Source organism: Lissotriton helveticus, chromosome 2_1, assembly GCF_964261635.1.
Source record: "Lissotriton helveticus chromosome 2_1, aLisHel1.1, whole genome shotgun sequence".
Taxonomy (NCBI): domain Eukaryota; kingdom Metazoa; phylum Chordata; class Amphibia; order Caudata; family Salamandridae; genus Lissotriton; species Lissotriton helveticus.
This window is the reverse complement of record NC_136059.1, coordinates 1,732,643,826-1,732,671,161: the sequence shown is the minus strand read 5'-3', so window position 1 is coordinate 1,732,671,161 and position 27,336 is coordinate 1,732,643,826. Positions and strand designations below refer to the sequence as shown.

Below are 27,336 nucleotides of genomic sequence, written 5' to 3'. Positions count from 1 at the left end.
CCGAGCAATCCTCACACACAACCATGACACTGATACAGGCATCCAGGGCACACAGAACAAGCAGACCGTGGCCAGAAACAATGCAAGTTTCTCTCACACAGAAGTGTCACAGGCAGCAGCTCAGGCAGCCTCCCTCACAAAGTGGGTAAAGCACAGGATCTTCTTGCAGCATTCTTTCTTGCACAACATACAACATGGGAAGCAGCTGTCGAGCCTCCCTCAAACCAAACATGTGAAGCATGGGTAGCAGTTGGGCACATCCTCCATGGCCATCAGGTGTACCCACATCTTAAAGTGTTATACCTCCATCCAGTCCAGTCCTTTAGCTCATATGCTGCATTATGTCAAGATTCTTTAAGTGTGGCTCAGCTGCTGTTCCTGCTTTAATAATCTGCCATTGGCTACAAACCGCGTGTGCTGTAGAGTCCCCTTCTGCCTTCCAGGTCGTTTATACCACCTTCCTACATTTAGGTATTGTATTTAATAAAGCGCACCCTTTTTTATCACTCGACTTCAGTGAGGCATACAGGCAGCAGCCTTTGAAAGTGCAGCTCAGGAAGAAAGGGGAAGATGCTGAACATCTGGGAAATTATGAGAGTAGAAAACATTCGAAACTTGCAGGTCACAATTGCACAAGTATAAATAGATGTAATCTGGTGCAAAGCAGCTCGTATGACCTGCAAGGGAAATTGCATTAGAAATATTATAGCCTTATAGCCCGCCGTAGAGGGCTATACCGGCTATTAAAGGCCCTCTCCAGCGTTAAAGGCCCCGAGCCGAAGGCGAGGGCCTTTAACAAGGGAGAGGGACTTTAATAGCGGTATAGCCCACCTACGAAGGGCTATAAGGCTATTAGAACATTCTGTCACTAGAGGACAGAATGTTCTAACAAAAAAAAAAAAAGCCTTTTGGGAGCACGAGGCGATTGGAATCTCCTCAGGCTCCCTGAACCCTTTGTTCACAACCAGAGCTGTGAACAAAGAAACATTGGAATGTTGGAGCTCCAGGCTTATACCAGCCATTATAAGCCCGGAGCACTCCATTGTTTTCAATGGAGCTCCCAACATTCCAATGTTCTAATACATATTCAAGTTTAAATAAGATGCAGATGTAAAGCTGTAGTTCCTTCAACACAAGTTGCAATTTCAGACAGATAAAGACCACACACTTCAATAAACATATTGTAAGCATGCGTACATGAGTACATGCATACCTATGTGTACCCTGACTCAATTTTAGAATACATTCATATATATGTATTCACATGAGTACATGTACAGTCAGGCCCACGGATAAAGACACATACATAAACATATAAATGTGTGTGTGTGTATATATATATATATATATATATATATATATATATATATATATATATATATATATATATATATATATATATATATATATATAGTATAAACACACACATATGCACACAAAAACACAAACTCATACAAGTATACCAGTACACAAAGACATACATTCGCACACAAAGTCATCCATGCACTTGATTGCTCTACATAGATGCAATGACCATGTTTTTTGTAGTCACCTGCATATAAAGCTGAGACTGTCTCATGGGAGATAAATAAGTTGCTGCTCTTGTTAGGTCTTTCTAGCCAAGACCTTATGATTCCACTTATAGGGGCTTTCAGCCAGCCCTATTCAGCCAAACCCCGAAACTGGTCCTAGGATACTTGTTTTCCAAGCAAGGGAGATCCTGGCCTGGCAGTTCGGGCTGGACTGGTCCCGTGGGGAACAGGGTCTAGACTGATTGGACTGTGGCTGGGTTTAAATTTGAATGGCATGGGGAGCAAAAAAATCATGGATTTAGGCCCAGATCGCTGTACTGGGGTGAATGTTTGACATTGTTCAACATTCTGTCCATCGCATGTTCTTTTTGCACTCTTCAGCCATCGGCCTGTTATAATGTCCTTCACATTTTTCTTCTGTCCACTACAACATACAGTATAGGCAGTGGTCAGCCCACTTAAGGCATTGGCTAACTTCACTGTGAGTGACGACATTCTGCCGTTTTACAAGGAGCAAATCCACCAAGAGCAGCTCCATTAGGTGGCAGAGACTACTATGGCGGCGTGTGATTTTTGTGAGCAAAACATATTTTTACTTTTAGCCATAGTTTGCATTTTTTTAGATTGATGAGGGCTGGGCACCTTCTCTAATGAAAACGTTTGTAAAAACCATGACCCCAAAAAAACATACTTTGATAAAACCAAAAATAATCAGCTGCAACCTGAACTATTAGTTGCATTTTCTTGTTTCGGTCAAGAAATAATGCAATTACTTGCATTGCGAATTTTGTTTTCTGGACTCCAACATGTATTTTTGTAAGCGCTGCATTGTTTGACATTCTCACAACTTCTGTTCAGGTCCAACGTTCAGCCCCTTCAAAAACATGTGCCGTAAATATGTGGCTTTATTTCATATTGAATGCTGATGAAACCCAGTTTTTTTACTTGAAGCCTATGAGTACAAGTTGCCTCAAACATGAACTGATCCTTTATTCATGGATGTAGGGCAATTAGCTTAATTTGAAAACAGAAACACCCCAACTGGTACTCTTCTAGTTAATATTTACCTAATAAAGGGCTATCCTTTACAACCTGACGGCAAATTGAACCTAACACATTCAGATGACATTAAATGTACCCCACCTGGGGCATATCGCTCCTGTATGGCTATGGAATGCCCTATTACTGACGTTAAAAACTTTCTGAATTCTTTCCCATCCATCCTGTGCATGCTTGTTTCTACGGCACCGTCATGCTACCATTGTTTTGGAGCAAATCTTGGGTATGGCAAGCCCTTTTATATGGGACGGCATAGAAATCTAACAACAAATCTCCAAAAGTTGCAAAATTTGAATTGTCACACTACGCGTCTTAGAACACCATGTTGGCTACCAGAGGCAGACAGTTTCCATAAAACTCTTAATGCTTGTCCAAAAAGCTATATAGTTAAAAGTTTATGAATATATATGTTCCCAGTAAAAATCTGCGTTCTCGCTATGCTGGCTGTTTCCAGTCTAAGGCTTTGGCAGTAGAAAGCGCTTTCTCTGTTCAAGGTTATTGTGATTTCAAGCCTCCCTCTTCTGCCCTCATTTCTTTTGTTTTTTTTTGTTTTATATAGCGTAAACTCGACCAGAAGGTATCAGAGTGCTTTACATGAGCACCAGTTGCATTACAGATAGACACATTCATTTTTGGTAGGCATGGGAGTATTAAGTGATTTGCCCAGAATCACAGGGTGTGGAGCATCCCTGCTGAGACTCAAACTCGGTTCTCCAGCTTCGAGGTCTACTGCTAGCCATTAAGCCACATCCTCTCCACTATTATGGTACTTCATTCTTTCTCAGTTTTATTGTTTTGGTATCTGTTTTGCTTTTCCCATAACGCTTGCGAAGCCTAAAGCGCTTTATAAATCTTGGATGCATCTACAATACCCTGTGACAATACGTAATAAAATATCCCTGAAAACACAAATGTATAAAAACAATTGTGCGCCTTCGAGGGATGTATCCTCCGGTCAGGGATTGTTTGAGAGGGCATTGTACCGTAAACTCACCTGATGTGTGTCTTTTGTGTCTTTCAGCTTGTGAATCGACAGTGGCTCTGCTCTTCAGTGCTGTTATACATTTAGGATGTAAACCCTATCTGGAAAGTCAACGGTCTGCATGCATGTGTCGATATGAAGAAAAAATTGACCTCTAGGAAAAGAAGCGGAAGGCAATGCAAATGAACTACGATTTATATGAATCAAAAACGTGCCTTTTGTGAAGAACAGTTTGTTACAGATTTTTAGTGTTTTTTTCTGCGTATTGCAATCATAGAACTCGATTTCAAAGAGAAACTAATATATTTTGTCTAGGCACTTAAGTCACTCTACTTTTTAAGTTATTTTGTATTGGAGAACTCACTTAAATATTCTATTTTAAAGAAAATCAATAATGGTTCAGTGTCAGGAAACATGTTAATAATTTGTTTTGTATCTAAATGGTTCTCGGCTTATAAATACAGGGCCATTTTAAAGGAGGGGAACTTTATAGTCTAACGAGTGCTTATACTGTTGTGGATTACCATATGTTTTGTAGTTAAACACGTGTTAGTTGATGAGATGCCGTAAATCTTCCTCTTGAATATAATACAGCAATCAAAATACTGTGACTGCATACTAGGAAAATAAACAGCCGGGGTTTTTTTACTATTCAAATTTCAAATTCAAAACAATCTTTATTTCGATCGTTAAGATCATAAAAGATATACAAGTAAACAAGCATTGAATCATTAGTAGAAAGTAGTATTTTAAAAAGTAAATTCATCAATTTTAAAAAACATGAGATCATTTCCTAAGTTTCAAAGTCCATTTTAAAATTAGATTAAGGACTAGTTGGTCGTGCCGCATTGGAGTCCCTTATAATTCTTGCACGTAATCTCCACATTGCCGTCAAAAATTTCGCCATTACAAACACAGTTGGAGATGTAAGGTCAGTTTTGAGCACTCTGTAGGCTGGGGCATAGTTTCGAAAGCCCAAGTTCCTTAAGTAGGGAACGAGCCAATAGCTCCTGATTTTGGTGTAGGCTTTACAAAACAAGACCACGTGTATGTCACTTTCCAGCTTGTAGTTGCACGCAGGGCAATTGCCTAAGTCTTGGTTGCCATCCCAGGTTTTGGTGAATGACCTAAAGGGGAGAGAGCCATATCTCCATTGGAGGAAAATCTTTCTTACGTGCACTCTGGACATGGTATCTAAGACATATTCAAGACTGTAAGAGACTTTTACTTTAGTGAATATGTCAGTTAGAGAACCCTCCCGGATTGAACTAATAGATCTTTGCAGCATGAAGCCATAAAAAAGTTTGGAAAGTTCTTTCCTGGGAAGCCTTACAGACATTAGTTCAGGATTACACCATAGCTCTGGGACTCCGAGGGTCGTACACATGTCCCTAATGTACTTGAGCCATGGAATTTTGGACACTTGTATTGATCTAAGGAGCTCCTGTAATTCGCTTCTGTAGTGTCCCAAATCCTGGCTGCTCCACAACCGCCTCAGTAAGTCAAGGGTTTGAGGCTCAGTTCTTCAGTAATTGGGCACAGTGCCAAGTCCATTCTCAAAGGGAGTAGCGGAGTGCTCGAGGGAAGGGCCGACAGTTGTCTAATAAAATTGTTCTCGGCCACTTGTATAGATTGTAGCGATGTGTGTCCCCATAGTTCAGCCCCATAGGTAATGCCTCCTCGTGCTTGAGCCTTATAAATGTGTATTGCAGGTGCTAATGGACGATGGGAGGATTTTTTAGCAATTCTTGTAATAGCACCGGCCCTCTGGATTAATTTTGTGGTTGCTTTTGTTTTGTGTGGCAACCAGGTTAAATTTTGATTGAGTGTTATACCCAGATACTCAATCAATTGGACTCTCTCTAGGGGTGTGGATCCCAAGCAGGGATTTGGGCATCTTTTGGGCTTGTGGCTCAGGATCATGAATTTAGTCTTCGCGGGGTTTATTTCTAGTCCCCTTTTATTACAAAAATCCAAGAATCCGTCCAGAACCCTCTGTAGCCCCATTGGTGTTTTTGACAGCAGCAGGGTGTCATCCGCGAACATGATCGCTGGCACCCTGCTGCTGTTCAATTGCGGCACGTCAATGTTGGGGATTCTACACAGGTGCTCTATCACCCCGTTCGTAAATAAACAAAACAGGGTCGGCGCCAGCACGCAGCCTTGTCTTACCCCGCGTTGGACAGGAAACCTATCTGTCAGCCTACCTCCCTTTCCATATCTCACCCGGGCATAGTTGTCTGTGTGAAGCCTGATGAGGATCTGGAGAATATCTCCAGGGACCCCCATAACCCCCAGTACCGCCCACAACTTGGCCCGAGGGACCAAGTCGAAGGCGGCACGGAGGTCCACAAAGACCGCATACAGTGACCCCCCTTCTAGATATGATGTTTTCCAGAATAGGATATTTAGTCTCAGTATTTGGTCCACTGTTGACACACCCTTCCTAAATCCCACTTGAAGGGGGCTCAAGATCTCTGTCTCTTCCATCCAGCATTGCAGCCTATCTAGGATTAACCTTCCAAACAACTTTTGAGTTACATCAATGAGGCTGATCGGGCGATAATTGGCGGGGAGCAGAGGCGAGCCTTTTTTGTATATCGGGACCACCTCTGCTCCCAGCCAAGTATCTGGTAACTTCATTCCCCCCAGCACTGCATTGAATAAAACCATCAAGTATGGTGCCCAGATCCCAGGTTCCTGTCTAAAAAGGTCACCTGGCACCCCATCTAAGCCTGGGGCTCTTCCGGAAGCTAGCCCCGCTATAGCCACCTCAATATCTTTTAAAATAAAAGGGGCAGATGTATATACAGTGAGGCTGGTAGATGCTGGTGTTACTAACTCATCGTTTTCAGGGGCATATAATTTTTGAAAGTGATCCTGCCAAACATTGCCGGCAATGTTGGGTTCAATTGCAGATGGAAGATCCCCACTCCCATGATTGATTATTCTCCAAAATCTACGGGAGTCCCTTTTGGCTAGGGACTCCGATAGATTCTCCCAATGCCGTATATCCCACTCTATTCTAGCGTTGGCTATGAGTGATTTGTAGGCACTCCTTTTAGAACGGATCTCCGACCTAGCACCTCCTTCTTTTATGGTGGAAAGGAGGTCTCGTTTTGCCAAGCGACAGGTGCTGTTATACCAAGAATTTGTGATTTGTCCCTGGGCTTTTGGGCGGCCCATGCTAAAAAGGTCGACTTCGAGCTTCTTAATTAGATGGGTGTGTACTTGAGCTAGATCCTCATTTCTATCTATTGTGGGGTATGGATTCCACAGGTCAAAAGCCTCCTCGAGGATCGGGATAATCCCAGCGTAAAGAGAGGCAAGCTTTTCTCCACTGGAGGCAAGCTTTTCCCATTTTATCCGCCTCCTTTTTACTATTCAATAAGAGAATCCTACACCCAAAAAAATACTGGTGTTGGAGAAAAAGCACCCTGCTCAAAGTTGGGGGGAAATATAAAATTTCCTGTGATCGTTTACACACCACGCCTGAGCCTTACTGCCTTCTTCTGAGAGATGATTTCCTTTGAAAAATAAAGTACAAACCACTGACATGCATTTCTAAGCTTTCACTAGGGTATAGCCACTTTTGTACACCTGTAAACCTCCACTGGATGGGGCCCGCTTTTTGCAGATATAAAACCTCAATAAGGAAGACCTGCTCTTCGATTCAAAGTAATTTGTTTAAAAGATTTTCTTTTCTCTGAAGCAGCATCATTGCGGACATTCAAATGGTAAACATTGTGTTGATTGGCAATGGTTGCAATTCTAGACATTTTTAACTCTTATCTGTCTAGGCTAACCTAGTTGAGAGATAGCAAAGCTAGTAATGCAGGGAGTTCCACTTTTAGAAGTGTTGAACAAAACTACTACTGCTCCTTTCCATTAACAGCAAGCACAGCATTTTCTGCTTTGCTGCGTGGTAGTCAGCCCCTCCTTTCCTCTACTTGTGAAGCAGGACCTTGGACTCTACTTGCTCCTCAGTTCAGTTCTGGTGCTACTCATGCTATCTTTCCTACTCCAGTTTCTTCTGGTCTGCTGCCCCTGTTCAGCATGGTACTCGCAGAAACTATGCAAGTGTGGGTTTCTCTTCCACTTCAGTACCATGGCGGCACCCACCTCTGTCCTTGCAGCAGATGTATTACTTTAAAAGAAGCCGTATCACCTGCAAAAAATGCTTTATTGAGCGCACCTCTGTTTGTACTATGTGCAATGCCTTGACTCTGCGGACTTGGGATTCCATTGTTTTATTTGTGGCAAATCTTCAGCCAAACACACACAAGGCGATGGGCGGGATGCTTGCAAATAGTCTAAAACACTGGCAATTGCTGTGGGTATCATTACAAACCATCGTTTTTCACCCAGTGTGCCATTCTAGAATGTTGATTCAATCAACAAAGTTTAATGCCAACGACGGAACAAGCTGATCATGTTCAGGCACTTGTAATTTGAGTTAAATTCACAGACATCATCACCACATCTGGCCTCTCTGTAAACCTAAAGTGTGGGTTTTTGACAACTAGTTGATCTAGTCAGACTAGAGACAGCTTTTTATTCCCTACCCACATATTTGCCCCAGTGGGTGCATTATAGGAGACCAAGAGCAAAGCTGAACTCGTATAAGGTACAGATGTTGAGTTGTGTGAGATTGACTTAGAAGGCATTTGAGCTGCCATTACTAGTTCTATGCAGTTTCGATGCGCTCTTTCACTGCAGTCTGAGAAGGAGCCACAGCAGTCCAGACAGGGTTTTTAGGTCCCGCTTTAGCCAGCGCGCATGCGCTGCTCTGCAAGTCTTTTTGTCAGGGGCTTAAAAAATCTGACCTTGTGCGTGTGTTTTTGTTTTTGTCACAGGCTATTGGCCTTTGCGTGCGTCTTTCTAGGAAAGACAGCACGCAGTTGAGCAAAGGTGGGTGCATGTCCCACCTTTGATCCACCCACCGCCTAATGTGCGGTTACCCGCACGGGCGCCATCTGTTTTGAATTATCGTGCCCAGACACAGGCGTGATAATTGAAAACACATGGTTTGCTGTGGCACGCGCACCGCTCGCGTGCTTGTTTTTGTTGGAACTGTTTTTCGTTGTTTGGCATTATTTCCTACGAGCAATGTCTTCTATTTAAGAGCCTGATGTGATCTCTCGTGGGCACCACTCGTACATTTTTTTTAGCAATGGGTGATGTAACAAAATGTAAAAAGTAAAATGCAACCTTGAATGTTGTTATGAAACCTTAGGGTGCCCCTGCACGGCACGCTGTGGGTGTCCACTCGTTCACTCACCCTGCTTCCAAACTTTCCTCAGTGTTGAAGCGCCTAACAACTGCAGCCAACTGTGCAATAGAAGCATGCATTTCAATGAACTGGCTTCACAGATATCAACATACTTTGCAGTAAGAGTGAGAGCAGGGCATGACAAAAGCCAGTGTTGTTAGTTTGAAATAGGCGGTTGAGGTCCTATTTTTTGGGGAAAGTTAAATCAATGAATGCACATCTTAAGAAAAGGATCTGTACAGGGGATTGTAGGAGAATTGCAGATTCAGATGGAATCCATTTTCCATTTAACAAGAAGTGAAGACTAATCAAATTACCATTAACTTCACAATTGATATTAAAAACAGGCTTTACGTCCTTGTTTGCGCTTTCTTAAACTGTAATTTGCTTTTGCAAACAGTAGTCCATCGTCTGTAATGCCTCGCACCGTCGGGGATAAAAACATTTTCTGAATTGGACACTGCTCACTTCTTTTCCAAGTTCTCCGTTCTGTCTCTTTGTTATATCATTTCTATCCATGCATTCCCCTGTCTTTGTCCTTTCTTTCCGTTTTTTCCACACTATGCATTATTTCTCTCTCATTACTTTTTCTTTCACCTTTGCAGGTTTTTTTTCTGTTTTACCCCTCTTTTTTTCTTTCTCCTTTTACTTCTTCCTATTCTATGTCATTCTCTACAGTGTAGTTGTCTTTTTTTGTTTTTCTTTCCCTCTCCCTTTCAACTCATACACTGTTTCTTATTGTTTAGTTATTTGTCACTTTTCTTTTGTTCTAACATCTTCCTTCCTTTGCCCTTCTTTTTTCCTCTTTCTTTCCATGCCACTCTGCTGAATCAATTGCTTCAGTTCAGCCCGTAGCCCTCTTTCCTATCAGGTTCAATAAAAGCAGCGTAGGTGAGGGTCAGAAGGGGTCAGCGATAACACTTCATCTCTTGCACTAATTTCTAATTTAAAACATTTATAAAGCGCAGCGTGCACCATACGGTTTCTTGGCGCTAGTGGATAGTTCGACACCTGAGGAAAATAAAACCTGTCGTGGGCAAAAGGGGAATTAAACAGGGAAGGCTTGTTTGAAAAGAAAGGTTTTTAAATCTTTGCGAAAAGAAAGATAATGGGTTGCAGAGCGAAGATGATCAGGGAGGGAGTTCCAGAAAGTGGGGGCAAGGGTGGCGAAATTGGTTCCGCCCCACTTTTTGCGTTTGAAACGTGGGGTTTGGAGGAGGGATTTGGAGGAAGAACGAAGCTCTCTGGTGGGGACGTATTCATTTAATAACGAGGCAATGAAGGCAGGGGCAGTGCCTTGTCGGGCCTGAAAGACCATACAACCGGTCTTAAACAGGGAACGTTCCTTAACAGGGAGCCAGTGGAGCTCTTTGAGAAGGGGTGTGGAGTGGTGGTACCGTGGGAGACCATAAACCAGGCGGGCCGCCTGGTTCTGAACCAACTGGAGTCTCCGCAGGCTATATGCTGGAATGCCGTTGTAGATGGCATTGGCATAATCTAGCCTTGAGATCACCAGTGCGGCCATGATCAACTTAAGTGCCTGTGGGGAAATAAAACGGGAAACAGAGCGGATAGTGCGGAGAGTGAGAAAACAGGAGGAGACAACAGTGCTGATTTGTGAGTGGAGGGTGAGCTGGTTGTTGATTTTGACCCCCAGTGTTTTAACTGTAGTTGAGGGAGTGGGGGAGGGACCAAGAGAGGGGGGCCAGAAACGGGACTAGGGTTCAATAGCACATACATCAATTGCACAAATGTCTTAGCAAGCATGGGTAGCACAGGCAGCTGGATTTGAAACCCCACTTTAGCATTTAACAGGAGCTGCATAGGTAACTCCATTGCAAGCTGCATGCACAGTTGCACACATAAACAAGCATTGGCATAGCCAATAGGTCTCGCCTTTGGGACCTTATAAGTGTTTAGCCATGCAACAGTTGATGTTGTTGCACCAAGGATAGTGTGCTGGATAACTAAACACTGATAAGGTCCCAAAGGCGAGACCTATTGGCTATGCCAATGCTTGTTCTATTTATGTTTGTTCTGGCATAATGTGATTTCCAAAATGACCTTTAAGTCATAACTGCCTTTGTGTCCAATGATCAAGCACCACCTTGTGCAGAACATTGGCCTGTACATTTCTAAGTGTAGACTCGTGGAGCTACACCCTCTCCCATCAGGGTACACATTTTTGTGTATGTGGCAGAGTTACTGGTCTTTGTACTTCCCACTTGATATGTAGAGCAAGTGACACATTTTTGGGTCTTGCTTTAAGACATGTCTAAATGTTTTCGTTTTTCTTTCCAAGTTCTTTTACATGTTACTAAGTTGTGTTGTTTTATGTGTGATGATACTCTTTAAGTCTTGATTTCAGTCTACAACATTGAACATCTTGATGAGCAATAAAAAGGGACTGTACCTAGTTTCAGCACTGGTCTGCTAGTTTCTGGTGCGTCAAGCCTCTCTGGTAGCCTTTATGTTTTCAAGAGTGAATTCAGGTAAAAACTTTGGAACAGATCTAGCGGGGACTCAACTAGTAGGTCGTGGGCCGCAATACTGGATTTACCTGCCATGTGTTGCCTTGGAAGATTTGGCTCTGTTGCTTTAGGATGAAGTCCTCTTAGGCCTATAGAGGGGAGTCAGTTAAGAAAGGAGGGCTTTATATCAGTCATCCAAACATCCACACTAATATTTTAGCGGCTGTAGGGCCACTAAGCAGCTTTACCTACCTTTGAGTGCTGCTTTGTCCTTAGAGCTTCAGAGGTGAGAGCTCATCAGTTTTGGTGGTAGTTGATCGTACTTCTATGTAATACTTATTTCTTATGTACTGCTCTCCACTGCCTTTTGACCGCCAGTAAGCACTGTAAATAATAGGTAATACTATCTAGTAATGGGAAGGTACTTCATTTACTGACTTTGGAAGGATGGAAGGCTGAGTTAGCGTTTCCAGGATTCGTATTGGTAGGTTTCAGCAGTGAATGTTTAACCCATTGGGCCATTTTGCTATTCCTGTAGTCTGCGAAACCTCACTTTTATGCATCATGTATTATTTAGTATTCATTTTTAAATTATATATATATATGAAGAAGGCCTCTCTACCACAATTCCCATTCATAGTGGGTCATTAGGTAATTAGTGGCCAAACAATTAAATGCAGAGTTGTTCTGACTGATTGATGATGAATGGGGCAATTCATGGATTGTATGTTGCAGAATTCATGGATTGTATGTTGCAGGTACTAATACAAATAACAGTACACTGCTCCTTATTTTAATTCACTTATGTATAATTGAAGGCACAAAGAGACATCCTTATTTGCCCCAAATCTGAGAAATTTTACGTGTTGAACCCAGTATTGTTGCCCAGGTTAGCAATCTAGCCACCAGAGCCCCTCTCCAAAGGTACGAGATGTTTCACTATGACATTATGTTAGGCTGCAGACCACAGGTCTGCTGTGGTGTTTCACATTTACAAACAGGTCATGTTCCTGGGTTCAGTCTCCTAGCATTAATACTTTTGCTGTGAGTTATTTCTTGATGCATCTCAAACAACATTTTTACAAAGTGGAGCATTTAAGAATGCGATTATGGTCCATCTTGATCCTGGCATGGAATAGAATGACTTGGATATGGTTACTTTCAAATATGGCGCATTCTTGGATCTCATTTTGTGGTGGTGAAGTCAATGGATATTGAACTTTCTATTCAGCCTTTCATGATTCATAAACCTGCCTTACCTGTCTTTTAATTGTCTTTAGCTACAAACTATGATTGAAGATGTTATGCTCTCTTCTGCAGTACATTGCATTATTTCAACCATCAGATTTCTGCTGAAGCATCACTACGCTTCACTTAGCCTTTGGTGTTTGTTTGCCCATCTTTCCATCTCTTTCTTTAAACCACATCAGGGACGTCTATTAACTCGAAAGCAAAGATTAATAGGATGGATGGTTGTACATGGTTGAACCATTGCCATGTTTTTAGCCTCACAGTGATCGTCCAGTTTGGGATAGTATAGATAGGATTCATGTCACATCTTTATTTCAACAATAATACAATCCCCGTAAGGGACTGAGAACCCTTCAATATCTAATATTTTGGTACTCTTGGTCTCAACAAACCCTCACAGGCCTGGGTTCTGAGAAAGCTAAATCTTTTGTTTTCTCGCTTAAACTCAGTAATAACATTGGGTATGGCAACCCCCTGCATTTGTTGTTAAAATCCACGGTAAATTATAGGCAGTCCAAAAACATCAGAAAACATTTTGAAAATGGGTATGTTAGAGCATTTCTCTTTCCGGAACAAATGGAAATAGGTCTGCATTATTGTACTGCCGCAATAAAATACTATGGATATTTTTAATAATTTCAAAAAAAATTCTGCACTTCTCAAACTGCCTTGTGTTTCTATGTATCAAACAATAACTTATAGAATATTTGATTGGCGATTTGGTTTCACATGTATGCTTGTTTCAGTGCAGCTCATCACACCTTAATAACATTTATAGCACAATGATTTGTAGCTAGCGAAGACAGAAATCGACGATACATTAGAAATATGCATGGATGAGATCCATACACATTTCATGGATGAAGTACACAATTTACCTAACGGTAAACATGAGAAGGATTGACTTGCATTGTAATTGCATACCTAGATGATATAGAATTTGCATATCATATGCATTTAAAAGTGACACCATTTGCACTTCCATGCAACAAGAATTGCTGAATTTACTTTACTATGACTAGCTAAATGTCCGTGTTTAAGGAAGACTGCTAGAGAAAACTGCTGTCAGTGTATAATAACAAGGCCAGCGAGAGATACATTAACTGAAAACTGGAGTGGAATGCACATTATCAGAGAATGGATGCATGGATAATAGTTTGCTTGAACAGATATTAGTTTTGTTTAGAAATATTATGTTGATGGCACTGGGACAACCTGTGCTATGCCCTCAGAATGTATACAAGCTGTAAGGAAAAACCTGCTGTCCCTTGTGGATTGATGTTATGTAAAGCAGATTTTTAGAGTGCACTATCACCCGGAAAGGTATCCTGGCCCTGAGCAGTTGTGAGTTTACGCACACCTAGGGCCTAGTGAAACTACTGAAAAAGCCAGCTCTCTAGCTTCAGCAACTTCCGCTTCTTGCAGAATTCAAGAAGTGAGGAGCAGGCTCTCATGTGTAGCAGCAGGTCATTCCACACTTTGGGAGGGGTGTAGGAGAATGCTCCCCCTGCGGGAAATGGTTTTTGGTATGAGTGGGTTTGTGCAAGTAGGAGTCCAGACGAGGGGAGGTGTCTGGAAGGTTTGTGAAATCAGATGGTTGAGGTATGCTGGGCCAGCATTATGTAGTACATTGAAAGTTTGGGTGAGGTGTTTGTATTGTGCTTGCTCGTGAATGGGAAGACCGTGGATCTATTTCTGGTGTAGTGTGGTATGGTGTGATGCGAGTGCTTGGTGGGAGGTTGAAAGTGATTCTGGCCTCCGAGTTCTGAATGGTCTGCAGCCTTCTGGTTAGTTTTTTGTTGACTTCTGGATAGAGGGTGTTCTTGTAGTCCAACTTGCTGGTGACCAGAGTGTGCATTACTTTTTCCTGGGTGCTGATTGGGAGCCATTTGAAAATATCCCTCAGCATCTTTAGGGTATGCAGCAGTGACGGCATTGACTTGTGTGATCATGTTGAGTTTACTGTGATGAGGACTCCGAGGTTCTTGGCGTGGGGGGGGGAGGGGTGCTGGTTCTTGCTCTGTTGGCCACCAGGTGGAGTCCCACTGTGAAGTGCTGTTCCAGAAGACCACGATTTTGGTCTTGTCGGTGTAGAGCTTTAGACAGTTGGTCTTCATTTAGTGGGCAATTTCGGTCATTGAACTTGGTCAGTGTTCTGGGCGTCTTGTCTTTGAGGCAGAGAATGATTTATATGTCGTCTGCATAGGAGAGGTTGTGGATATTGTGGGAGCAGATGAGGCTAGAGTAGGGATCATGTATGTGTTAGAGAGGGTCAGACTCAGGGAGGATCCTTGCGGACTTCCGCAGATGAGGTCGCAGGCATCCGAGGTGTACAGTGACCGGATAATTGACTGGGTCTTTCCAGTCGGGAAGGAGTAGCTCCATTGGAGTGTGTGTCCTTGAATTCCAGCGTCATGTGGGCTTTGGATGAGGATGGGGTGGGAGACTGTGTCAAATTCTATGGGCGGGTCAAGGAGTGGGAGGACTACTGTGTCTCTTCTGTCCAGAGTCATGTGGCAGCATTGAGGGCAGTTTCCATGCTATGGTTGGGTCTGAAACCAGACAGAGTGGTGTAGAGGAGTTGGTGGTCATTGATGTATTCAAGAGCTGTCTGTCCATGATTTTCTCTAAGACCTAGTAGTGTGGTAGCAGGGAGATCGATCTGTAGTTGGTGAGCGTTGAAAGATCTGCATAGGGTTTCTTCAGGAATGGAAGGGTATTTGCATGTTTCCAAGCATCCTCATTACCTCTTCCAAACTTCTTGGAAGAGGTAAAGGGATTAGGAGTGGATGTGGGCAGGGTGGTGAAAGTTTGCAGTCCTCTGGAGTATGCATGGTGTTGGCAGGGGTTTGATGGGTTCCCTGAGTGGATGGACTTTATTGTGGCAGCAGTTACTTCTGGGGTGATGACAGGCCATGCGGTTGGCATTGGTTGTTTGGATAAGATCAGGAGTCGTTTGGGTGGGGCTTGCGGGTCAGGATGCTGGCTGAAGTTGCTTTAAATGGCGTTAATTTTGTTTTGCCGAAGAATTGAGAGAGAGTGTCGCAGAGATCCTTCGAGGGAGTGATCGATTTGGAGGCCTCCGATGGTGAGGTAACATTTTTCACAATGGCGAAGATTTCTGTTCTTCTGTTGATGCTGGGATTGATACTGTCCGCCAGAGCGGTGCGTTTGGTTGTCCGGATCATTTGATGGTAGAGTCTCGGGCGGATTTGAATGTGCTCCAGACAGCATTGTTCTGGCTCATTCCCCAGTTGCGCTACCAACTGTCCAGGCATCTGGATCTTCTTGTATTGTTGTGTTTGAAGGGGCCAGAGAGTCGGCACAGTGATCCAATTGTTGAAATTCATGATGGGTTTGGGGGGGCTGTTGCTGTGTTTGGGTCACTGGTTGTTGAGTGTTATTCCTGTCCTTGTCAGTGATGATGTTCCCGTTTCAGTGGCCTGTCTGGCAAATGATGAGTATGCATTGGGATGGGGATGCTGAAATTGACAAGGGCGTGATCTGTCCAGTCAACTGGTGTGGGCTCATTGTCAAGAAAGTTGGTGAAAATAGGGCCCAAGAGGTGTCCAGCGACGTGAGTAGGTCCCTTTACTCAGATGAGGCCCAGGCTTCCAGGGTCTTCAATGAATGCTTTTGAGTTAGGGGCGGCATGGTCTTCCATGTGGAAGTTCAGGTCTGTGAGTAGATAGCATCAAGGGCGAGTGGTGTGACAAAGTCCATGATGGTGCCTGTGAAGTTGGTGAGCGGACCCAGTGGTCTGTAAATAAGAGTGCCGCTTAGGGGAAATCTGGCTGTGTTGAGGAACTAGAATGATAGGTGTTCCCTGTTGGAGGATGAAGTGTCCATGGATGTGGTGCAGTTGATAAAGTTCTTGTGGATGATGGTGATTTTTCCTCCGTGCGTCTGAAGTCTTTCTTTCTGGACAATCTTGTAGCCAGGGGAGATGATTATGGCAATGTCAGGTGCCAATGCTGGTTCCAGCTAAATTTCTGTGAGAAAAAGTAGGTCTGGGGCATTCTCTTGCAGCATGTCCCATATCTCTGTGGCAAGTTTGGTGAGTGAGCGGTTAATTTAATCTAAACTCTACCAGAAGGTCAGTATAAGAACGTTATTTTGGTATTTGTGTGTAGGACAGTGGCGCTCTCTATAGTGCACTAAAATGAACTGTGTAGAGAATCTAGGTAGACCCAGATTGGTACACAGAGGCAAAAGTAGATAATAATAATGCTGTAGTTGTGGTAGTGTGGGTGAACAGTTAGGTTTATAAGAGGGTAATGCTAAGCATGTGTTGTACTCACAGAGGCAATAAATGAGACACACACTCAAGAATAAAACTGAGACCAATTTATAAAAATAACACAGATTTTTTATGTAATTTTTCAGACAAAGAACTTAATTCTACAGTAAGTACATTTTAAGATATGACTTTTTCAAGTTTGCAAAATAAATCACTTTTGTGCGCAATTACACACCATTGAAGTCAATCGGAGAAAATAGAACAATATATATAAAATCACACAGTTGGATTTCAAGGTTCACCTTGCTACTGGTAAGCATCAAGGTCAGGCCCAATGCTCCACCAGCGGATTCTTGGGACCGTCCCGGAGTTAGCCTGGAGCAGGGCTCTGAGGTCGTTGGTAGCTGGTGCTCTACGAAGAAGGGGGTCTCTTGAAAACGCACTGCACAAATGGACCTAAAGGTAAGTCCGAGGGGGTCCCACTAGAGTGAGCAGGTTGCAAGGGTCTCCGAACCGCGGGAGGACAGCTAGATCGTTGTTACCAAGGCAGGTCGGGCGGAGTGCAGAGCAGATGGGTCAACCAGACAGCACGTGTCAAGTTGACATTGCGGCCAGGAGCAAGTAGCTTGGAGAGGCAATTCCAGGACAGCTGGGCCTCTCACGAAGTGGGTCTCAGGGGTCTTGACGTCCCTTGATAGGTGTTTGCTTCCTGGGCAGTAGGAGTCTGGATTGGACTCTTCCTCTCGGTGTGTGCTGCAGAGGGTCCGTTCTGGTAACCCGAATATTGGTGCGGCATGACTCTGGTAGATCTTGGTGTCTCCACACTTGAAGAAGTGACAGATTTGATCCTCTGGAGCTGGTGTACCACTTTTGGTTCAGGTGCTGCATTGAAGTTGTGGAGCAGCAAGTCGGTAAAATCGGATTCTGCAGGTCAGTGCCTGCGGCTTCAGGGGAGCGGTACCGCCACTCAAAGGGAGTTCTTTGGCGAGAACTAAGTTATGGGCAAAAATTAAAACATGGGGAGCTCCAACAAAACATCTAGAGGCAATCATCAACCTTTGTTCACAAACGTGTGTCCAAATGAAGAAAGGAGACGGGCGAAGCCCAACAAACAAAATTCCAACTAGTAACGGACTAAAACAGGGGTGTGTGTTGGCCCCTGTTTATTTAACATCTTTACAGCCGAATTAGAGGAAAATCTTCGCTTATCACATGGCGATCCCCCAAAACTGGGGAAAACATCAATAGTAAGTCTCCAATACCCGGACGACATCATCCTGCTATCTCAAACGCCCTTATGCTTGCAGCGGCTGATCTTCCTACTAGGAGCATACACCACCTCTGCTCAACTAATAATTAACCATAAAAATTCAAAGGTTATTTGCTTTTTCCAACAGCCCTCAAAAATGCCCCAATTTCATCTGAACGTTAAATGATAAACCTCTGTCCCGGATACATACAAATATCTGGGGTTCCAGCTAGACAGTCACCTCAATTTTTAACACCACCTTGATCAAGGACTAATAAAAGCCAAACAACTGATATTCACATTTAAAACATTGCAGAAAAAACTCAGCAGCTGTTCAACAAGCCATCTGTTGAAGGTCATCGCTGCAACATTTTTGCCATCCATATCGTATGGATTGGAAATGCAAAATGCAAAGGACTCAACAGTTTTAAACATAGCTAAAACCAGTCTTCAAGAAATTGTTCTGAATTCCACGTCACATTTCACAAGCACAGATAAGACTAGAATATGGTCTAAAATATCAGATACCTGCAAGACAAGGAGCCTTGGCTAAATATTATTGGATGATGAAGGCAGCAGAAGATAACACCTTAACCCATTATTGCTGGCAGGAGATCGAAAAACAATCCAGGCTAAGTAAATCCGTATTCCTAGTCTTAAAAGAATCGATTTCTGCACTACAGTTAGACATGGCTTGGCTCACAACAGCGACCTACTCGGGGTTAACAAATGCAGCCAACAAAGCAATTAAGCAACACTCACTGCTATTGGATAAATCCGCCTTGGCCCACAAACCTCAATCATGGGTCGTAATGCAATCCTACAAAACGCTGAAACCTCTCAGTATCTGTCAGAACATATTAAAAAAAGCAGAACCTGACGCTACTGAAGGTGGGATCATTCCCTTCGAAAGATCTCACTCCAAAATGGCAACGGACATGGACGACAAAGGAATCCTGCCTCTGTGGGCAAGGTGATGAGTCACTACTACATCTTCTATGTATTTGTCTTTCGTTACTATACACTCTTAAAACCCTCCTTCGAGAAACACGATAACAAATAAGGACATGTAGAGCAGCTGTTATAAAATGTCTCTGAGACTCGTCAGTTCAACTGTCCTGCAAAGCAATAAAACTTTGGAACATAACGGCAAAAGAAGTAGAACAAAACGAGAACTGAACTGAACTTGATAACATAAAATCGCTTTGCTTACTTAGTTTTTCAATCTTGTGGCTCATATTCTTTTAGCATTTGTAGTCTGTCACATCCTGAAGAATCAAGCAAGTTTGTTTTAATCTATTTAGAAGTTTATTCTTCTTTATGCACAAGAATCCCGATGTGTTTACATTGCTTTATTGTTTTTTTCCTCTTCTATTTCCAACCCCTTTTTACTTGATTAATTGCTTTGATGTCCAATGTATTTTGGTGGCTTGTTCCACCCTTTGTATGGTTTTAAAGAAATCAAATACAATTATTTTCTACTGCTTCTTTGGCAATTTGTAGAAGGCTGGAGGAGCGCCTGGGTACTTGGACGCCTCACAGATCCTGGACGAGACAGCACATCACAAATTGTTGAGTCCTTAAGGCAGCAGGCAGGGTTTGGCACCAATTTTCTGCAGCAGGGCTTCAGTCCTCTGGTCAGCAGCTCTTCTTTGTATTTTTTGTTTTCTCTGTGTCCAGGGATGCCACCGAAATACTAAATTTAGAGGTGTTAAAGGGGGTGACAGGTAGTAGCCAATGGGCTACCTACCTTTAGGGTGTCTCCACCCTCTCAGTAACCACTTCCTGTGGGAAGGGGCACTACCCTGACCTTAATTGGTTAATTCCCCCACAAACCAAGATGGAAGGAAATGAAAAGTGGGCTCCACATCACCTTAGGTGGTGGTGCTAGCCGAATGGGGACCCAAATCCTAATTTTACAAATTTTACCGCCTGCCCTTCACCCCCGATGTGGAGCAGGAAAGGGGGTTGGCATCCTCCACTATCTGCGTGTGTCGCATTTCAAAGGCGGCATCGCCTTTGAAGCTTCCCGCCCTGGAGGAAGTGAGAAGTACCTCCGCTCAGAGCAGGCTTTGTTCCTGGCCTTCGATAGCGCTGGCTCTCACCCCATGAGGTAAGAAACTTGTCTGGTGGTGGCAGGCTGGCTAAGATTAGTCAGCGACCAAACAAGTGCTTGGTAGGTTTTCAGGGGACCCACTAAAAGGGGTCCTCATTGCATTTATTAATAAATTCAACACTGGCATCAGTAAGGATTTATTAAGACAAGATATTTGGTACCAAACATCGAAGGGTACAGTGAAGCCATCATGGAGCTAGGAAACTCATAATGACAAGTATCCAGACCATACACTCTCTGTGACTTCCCTGTCCACTTAAAATATTCAAGAATGGCTCAGATATTGCAGGGACATAGCTCTCATGCAGATATGTCCACACTTGAGTTATAGGGCACCCTGCCGTAGGGCTTTTTAGGCCTGCAGTAGGGGTGATCTACCTATACCTCATGCAGTGTGTGTAAGCATGGTACACTGGGCTGTGGGCCATGTCTAATCTCTGTTTTTTTCTGCACCAAAACACGCAGCCAACAATGGCAGTTTGCATGGTGTTGGTGAGGGGTCTCTGTGGTGGCACAATTAGTGCTGCATACCCAGAGGACCATCTTTAGTTCCAATGCCCTAGGTACCAGGGGTACCATTTTACTAGTGACTTTTAGGGGTTGCTGAAGTTGTGCCAATCGTGGTATAGTTTCAGGAAAGAGATCTGGCACTGGGAACCTGGTTGACAGAGACCCAGTGCACTTTCAATTCGAAATCACATCATACACCAGGCAAAAAGTCGGGGCTAACCATGTCAAAAGAGGCACCTTTCTGCATGACCCCTAAACGAAAGAGGATGACACTAACCGTTCCCTAGAGAGTCTTCATCTTCGAAGTGGAAGAACCCGGAAAGGCCATCTGCATTGGTGTTGTCAGTCCCAGGTCTGTGTTCCACTGTAAAGTCCATTCCCTGTAGAAATATGGACCATCTTAACAGTTTGGAATTTACACCTTTCATTTGCATTAGTCATCTGTGGGGTCTGCAGTAATTTTGGACAAGGAAGTGAGAACCAAATGGTATTGTCTCAGCTTCTTCAGGGACCAAACAACAGCAAAGGCTTCCCTCTCAATGGCACTTGATGCAGCGCTACTCCGGAAATATTTTCTAAACCTTATCACCTTTTCCTTGAAGTTTCAAATCACACATTTTACTCAGCAGTGAAGCTCATAACACTGCGAGTCACTCATATACACTATTTTCCCTCTACTTCATGGATCAGTGAAATTCAAAGGAGAGCTGCTGGATCATAGAGGAGTGTCTAAATTAAGCTAAATATTTATAATATGTACACCTGCAGTTTAAATTGTTTACCATGGTTTTTGTCAAAGAGACAATTTATTCAGACACACCACCATTGATTGTCGATGGACCTGCTAGTAAAAATTAGGCTAAGCACAAACAAGATCAGCTTAATTCTTCATTTATCTAATTTTTATTTAAAGAAAAATCTTCTAGCATGACCTTTATTTATTCACTCGTAATTCATTTAATGCGAATAGATTTAAGGGAAAGAAAGAGATTTAGCTTATACATTTAATCAGTTTTAATTCAAAATTGAGAAATAGACACGTTATTAATAAGATTATAGGACATGAATATTAGCAAAAGACATAATAATTCCCAAAGTTCACCTCCCTATTCTCTCTAGCTATTAACCTCATCTAAAGACTCCGTATTCATTCTAGCAAAGTTAAAGTTCAGAAAATTTCAAAGTTCTTACGCTTCAGGAAAATTCAACATTCCGGCAGCATGTCAGGTGGAAATCGGAAAAGAGAGTTTTTTTTATTAAGTCCGGACATACTCTTTTATACCCTTTTTCTCTAACTAATCTATCTAAATTCTGAAACATTTAGGGTCTTCAACAGTTCTGATTGGCCAGTCCAAGGGTTGGATGAGCATAACCTCATTATTTTATTGTTTTATTTCTGCATAATCATCTCAATTAAAATGTTCTTTGTTCACAACATATCCGCTTCATTCTTGTCCTTTAAGTGGCAATATTGGTCTGTGTTCTCACGCTTTCTCATCACTGACGTCCATTTTGTTGGCACTCAGCTGGACTTTCAGGGCACATTGTCCTTGAACCATTCCGCTCGGGCACAAGCAGCTCATACCCGACTCACAGCTTTTTCTATCACGCACATGCGTACTGCATCTCAATCTCGGAGTTATAGAAACGTCTATCTTGTCTTAGGCCTCAAAGGCCAGAACGGGAACTATTATAGAAAGAAACACAATTAAATGTTAATTGTTGAATTGTAACCCTTCTGTTTACCCCCCCCCCCCTTGCTAAGGTATCCCTGTTAGTTTGTTACCTAGCAAATAAAGCAACACATATGCATGTTTTCCTCACCTGTCTTCATGTTTTTGCCACAAATAGACAAACAGAAAGCATTTTCATGCCGCTTTTGGTTAGTTTAAAGCTTCTGCCTTAGTTTTGAACGAGACAACATCCCTTAGTTAGTTGATTATATGTAAATGTAAATGTATTGCGACTTATATAGCGCACGTATCACCCGAAGGCATCAAGGCGCTTGCCTTGGGAACCCGTCCTGGCTTTTTCCCTGTGAGATAACCCCTACTGGGTATCCCCAGGGTGAAAGCCAGTCATCCCACAGCGGGGTGGGCCGCCGTAGTGGAGATTAAGCAACTATTGCCCAGAGTTGCAGCGTGGGACCCCATGATTAGAATAGGCACCGAGGCGAGAATTGTCGAGTCCGTGGACATTTTGGGCTCAGGACCCTGCCGCGTCGGGAATTGAACCCTGGTCCCGGGCCAGACTTCTGCATCAGGGTCTGCCACTCTAATCAGTGAGCCACACTCCTCCTTATAGTTTGCAACACTTAGCAAATTAGTTTTCCCACGTGTATTTGTGTGTGCATTCTATTCTACGTTGGTTAGTTTTCAAAACCACACGATTAATTCATGTTATTGTTATGAGCCAGAAACTTCACGAGGAGTATACAAAATGTTGCTTTTCCACCTCGCTCCATCAACTCCCTCCTTTGGTGATTTATCACCAAATATCCCCCAACATTTTGCAAATTTTATCTTAACATGTTTCCTGTTCTTTCGATTAGTATTTACTATACTCTAGTATCCTCTATTTTTCTGCTATCTTGATAGAGTTTCTCTTGAAGCTCTTCCATCTCTATATCACCCTTTTCACGTTCTCGTTCTCGTTTTTCTTGAATCACCTTCTTTATTGACCTCTTAACATTTCTTCTCTTTCTAATCATGCAACATAATCTTAATATCAGAATCACTATTATTAATATTATTACTGGAATTAGTACCTTACCTAAAATGGAACTACCTATTTCATGTAACCAATGTTTTATTGCTGAAAAACTTCTACCAAGTCGTTCAAGGACACCATCAACCTCCAGTGGTTCAACTTCTTTATGCAGTTCTGTAAGATTTTCAATATATCTCTCAATGTTTTGGCTTTTATCTGGAATGTAAGTGCAACAGTGTTGTACTTTCAAAATTCCCCAAACTCCTCCTTCTTTTGCCAAAATTATATCTAGAGCAAGATGATTTTGCATCACCATAGCTCTCATAGCAATCATTTCCGTGTTTACCATTAAGAATCCACCTGCAGTGTTTGTTGACAAACGATCTACTATCTTTGAAAATTTTTGAATTCTGTTTGCATTAAAAGATATTTCCATTGCTGGTATCAGTGCTCCAGAAACACCACCTATTATTTCTATTACACTTTCTCTTTTTCTACGACTTAAAGGTTTACCTATCTTGTGTATTCCATTAGTACCTCTATCTACATGAACATTTTTAGGTAAGACCAGGCCTACATAACAGGACCCATACCAGTGATCAGGCAACTTATGATAAGCTTTGCTCCCGCAAATAAAATAGATTCCAGGAAAAACTGGGTCATTACCACCTTTAAATCCCCAACCACCTATTATACGATAAGTGTCTTCACATTGACTCGCTCCCAGAAAAGAGTTATCATACACAGTATTGACTCTATGAATACAACATTTTCCTAATGATGGGGTATTTATGCTTATGGCCACATTTACATTTTGTCCACTTAATTTTTCATCCTCAGATTCCCAATATTTAGATTTAGCATGTTTCACTTTTTCATTTCTTTTATATACATTCCTCCTTTCTTCAACCATATCTGAAAAGGCTTTTTCTTTATTCCTCATTTTACAAGTCAAATTATGTCTAAAAGCATAATCATGAGTCAATTCTTGAGTTTTTAAGAAAAATTCTCCCATAACTTTTGCAGGCTTAACTTTGTTCATATCAATTATAACTCTCAATTGTGCAAAAATATCATCAGAATTTGAAATATAATACTCTAATTTACCTGTTTTGTAAAATAAACTTGAAATTACACTACATGTAATTCCATATGTAAGTGGAAGATGGTGGTAGGTCACCCCCTCCGTAACTGATGCTGGCAATTTTACACACACACACGTAACAATCACTGGCATCCATAGTTCTAATATACTCAGATAATAACCTTGAAAAGGTATTCTTAGAGAAGTGACTGGTAGATCTATGTTGATGAATCTCTGGCTTATACACATGTACTTTATCAGTTTTTTCTACACTATTTCGTCCACTCATAGTGCCATTTGGTTTCAATTTCTCAAAATGTTCTCTAAAGAGAATAATAATAGCTAAAATCAACCATACTAACATTAATAATCTAGTACATATTAACCACATTTCACACAATTTTCTAAAAATAGAACATTTTGTAGTTACATCATTAGTAGCCATTTTTTTTTACACAGCGATTTTTCACAGTTCTCTCTGTCTTTAATAGACTTTCACTTTACGCTCGTAGCGTTTTTCTTATACCAACGTTTCAAGTCTTGCTTTTGCTTTGCAATTTCAAATTAAAAGTTTCCTTTTCTTTCTTTGAGTCTCTTTTACTCACTTTCTTGCTCTTGACCTGGGCAGTTCAGGTTTTCTTGGCTGCTGTTTCCTTCCTCCATAGGAGGCAAAAGCATGTAAGTCCACTCAGGTGATTTATATTTCTGGTTTGGTCTTCTCACTCTTTTTGGCCTTTGAACAACCTCTATTTTCTTTCCCAACATTTCTTTTTGACTTGTTATTTCATGTACTTGATCTTCTGGTTTCCTCGCTTTGTTAACCAGTTTGAATTTCAGTCCATCATTTTCTCTAGGCCAATTATCTCCTTTACGGGCTCTTTTTGTCTTTGGTTCTGTAGTGTTATATTCCACTCTCCAAGCTCTTTTTCTTGAACTCTTTCTCAATTGAGTTTCTTCTCCACTATCGTCAGTGTCACTTTCAGTGTTTTTAACAGTTTCATTTATGATGAACTTTATAATGTCTTTTTCTTTTTCAGAATCTGTTTTCTCTTTACTCAGCACTTTCACTCTGTTAGGAACATCTCCATAACTTGTACTTGGGAATCTCATCCTTGTTGTGAGTTATTTCCTTTTTTCCAGTGTCAGGATTTTGGTTCCTGCTTTCAGAGCTTTCTTACTGTTCTTCAGTATTTTCTTGATTACCAGTTTTATCTTCACTTTGCTCAATGTCCTTACTGGTATCAGTTCTTACCAAATCTCGACTTCCAGGTCGATCTTCAAAATTTGGTATTTCAACAGTTTCACCTTCTCCTTCAGATGCAGAACTAGCATCCGATACCTCCAGATTTCGACATTCTTGTTGAGCTTCAATATCTAGATTTCTCTCTGGTTGTCCTTCAGAATCAGTTGTGCTTTCACCTTCTTCGTTTGGATTTTCAGGTTCTGGCACACGGATGGTGTGACTAGCATGCACCCATCTTTTTACTCCAGCACATTTAACTGCAGTTGTGCTGACCAAAATAACCTCTCTCGGTGTTTGCCAGCGAGGTACCAAGCAATTTCTTCTTCGGTGTACATTTATTCGGACCCAATCTCCAGGGACTAGATCATGAGCTGGATGTTTCTCTTTCGTGTTTGACTCAGTTCCCACCTGATGGAACACAAAAGTTACCACGTCAGACAGGTTTTTGCAATAATCCAGTATGATGTCATAATTAATAGTTAACAGTTTATCAACTGGTACAAATGCTTGTCTCATCACTCTGCCCATCAAAATCTCATGTGGATCCAGTCTTTCGGTCAGGTATGCTCCTTAAGGTCATCAGAACAAGTGGCAATGCATCCGGCCATTTTAGTCCTGATGCCAAACACAAATTTGCAATTCTGTTTTTTATTGTTCCATTCACTTGCTCAACTACCCCTGAAGCCTCTTGTCAGTAGGCACAATGCAGTTTCTGACGAATGTCCAGTGCCTCACATATCATTTGTAATAGTTCATTCTGAAAGTGGCTTCCACGATCTGTTTCAATTGTTACTGGAAATCTGTATCGTGGTATGATTTCACGCAAAAGTAATTTTGCAACAGTTACTCCATCATTTCTCCGGGTGGGGAAAGCTTCTACCCACCGAGAGAACAGACAAATGATTACCAACACATATCTGAGTCTATTACATGGTGGCAATTCAATGAAATCCAACTGCATTCGTGTGAATGGACCTCCCTCCCGTCCTATGGTTCTCAAACTCTTAATTGTTTTTCTTCTTGGATTAAACTGTTGGCATACTAGACATCTCTGGCACAGGCTCGCCGCAGTCATCCTAAATTTTGGATTATACCATATTTGTCTAAACATCCTGTTCATAGCATCCCTCCCAATTTGAGCTTGGCCATGGTACATTCGGGCTATATTTGAAATCATGCTATCAGGCATCACTGGTCTTTCATCTTTGTATACCCAGATTTCATCTTCTTCTCTTTGTCTGCACCCTGCTTTAAGCCAAGTTTTTTTCTCTTCTTCACTAGCTTCTTCCTGCATCTATCTTAATTCCTGCCAAGTCTCATCTACTGTGGTTAGCATTAAAGGACTTGAAACATGTTCTTCTTTTCTGTCCCGATTTATGGATGCAAGATTTCTGGCACAGTATTTTGCAATGGAATCAACATACCAATTGCCTCTGGTAATGTAATCATCTCCCTGTTTGTGTGCAGCACACTCCACCACTGCAATGTTATCAGGCAACTGAATAGCATCAATCAACATTTTTTACAAATTCTGCATTTCTTATGGGGGATCCTGCAGAAGTTTAATAACTTCTTTGGGACCACAGTTGTCCGTAATCATGGACAACCCCGAATCCAT

The 27,336-nt window shown here is 42.1% G+C and overlaps 1 protein-coding gene across 1 annotated transcript in view; it reads left to right on the top strand.

The window, feature by feature from the left end:
• Window positions 1-4,230, top strand: part of PLA2G12A (phospholipase A2 group XIIA) — a 123,682-nt gene extending 119,452 nt beyond the window's left edge. Inside the window, exon 5 of the mRNA XM_078676678.1 lies at window positions 3,613-4,230. Within this exon, the coding sequence (XP_078532804.1) occupies window positions 3,613-3,731 (119 nt within the window). The 3' untranslated portion in view covers window positions 3,732-4,230. The remainder of the gene's footprint in view (window positions 1-3,612) is intronic.
• Window positions 4,231-27,336: the final 23,106 nt, after the last annotated feature.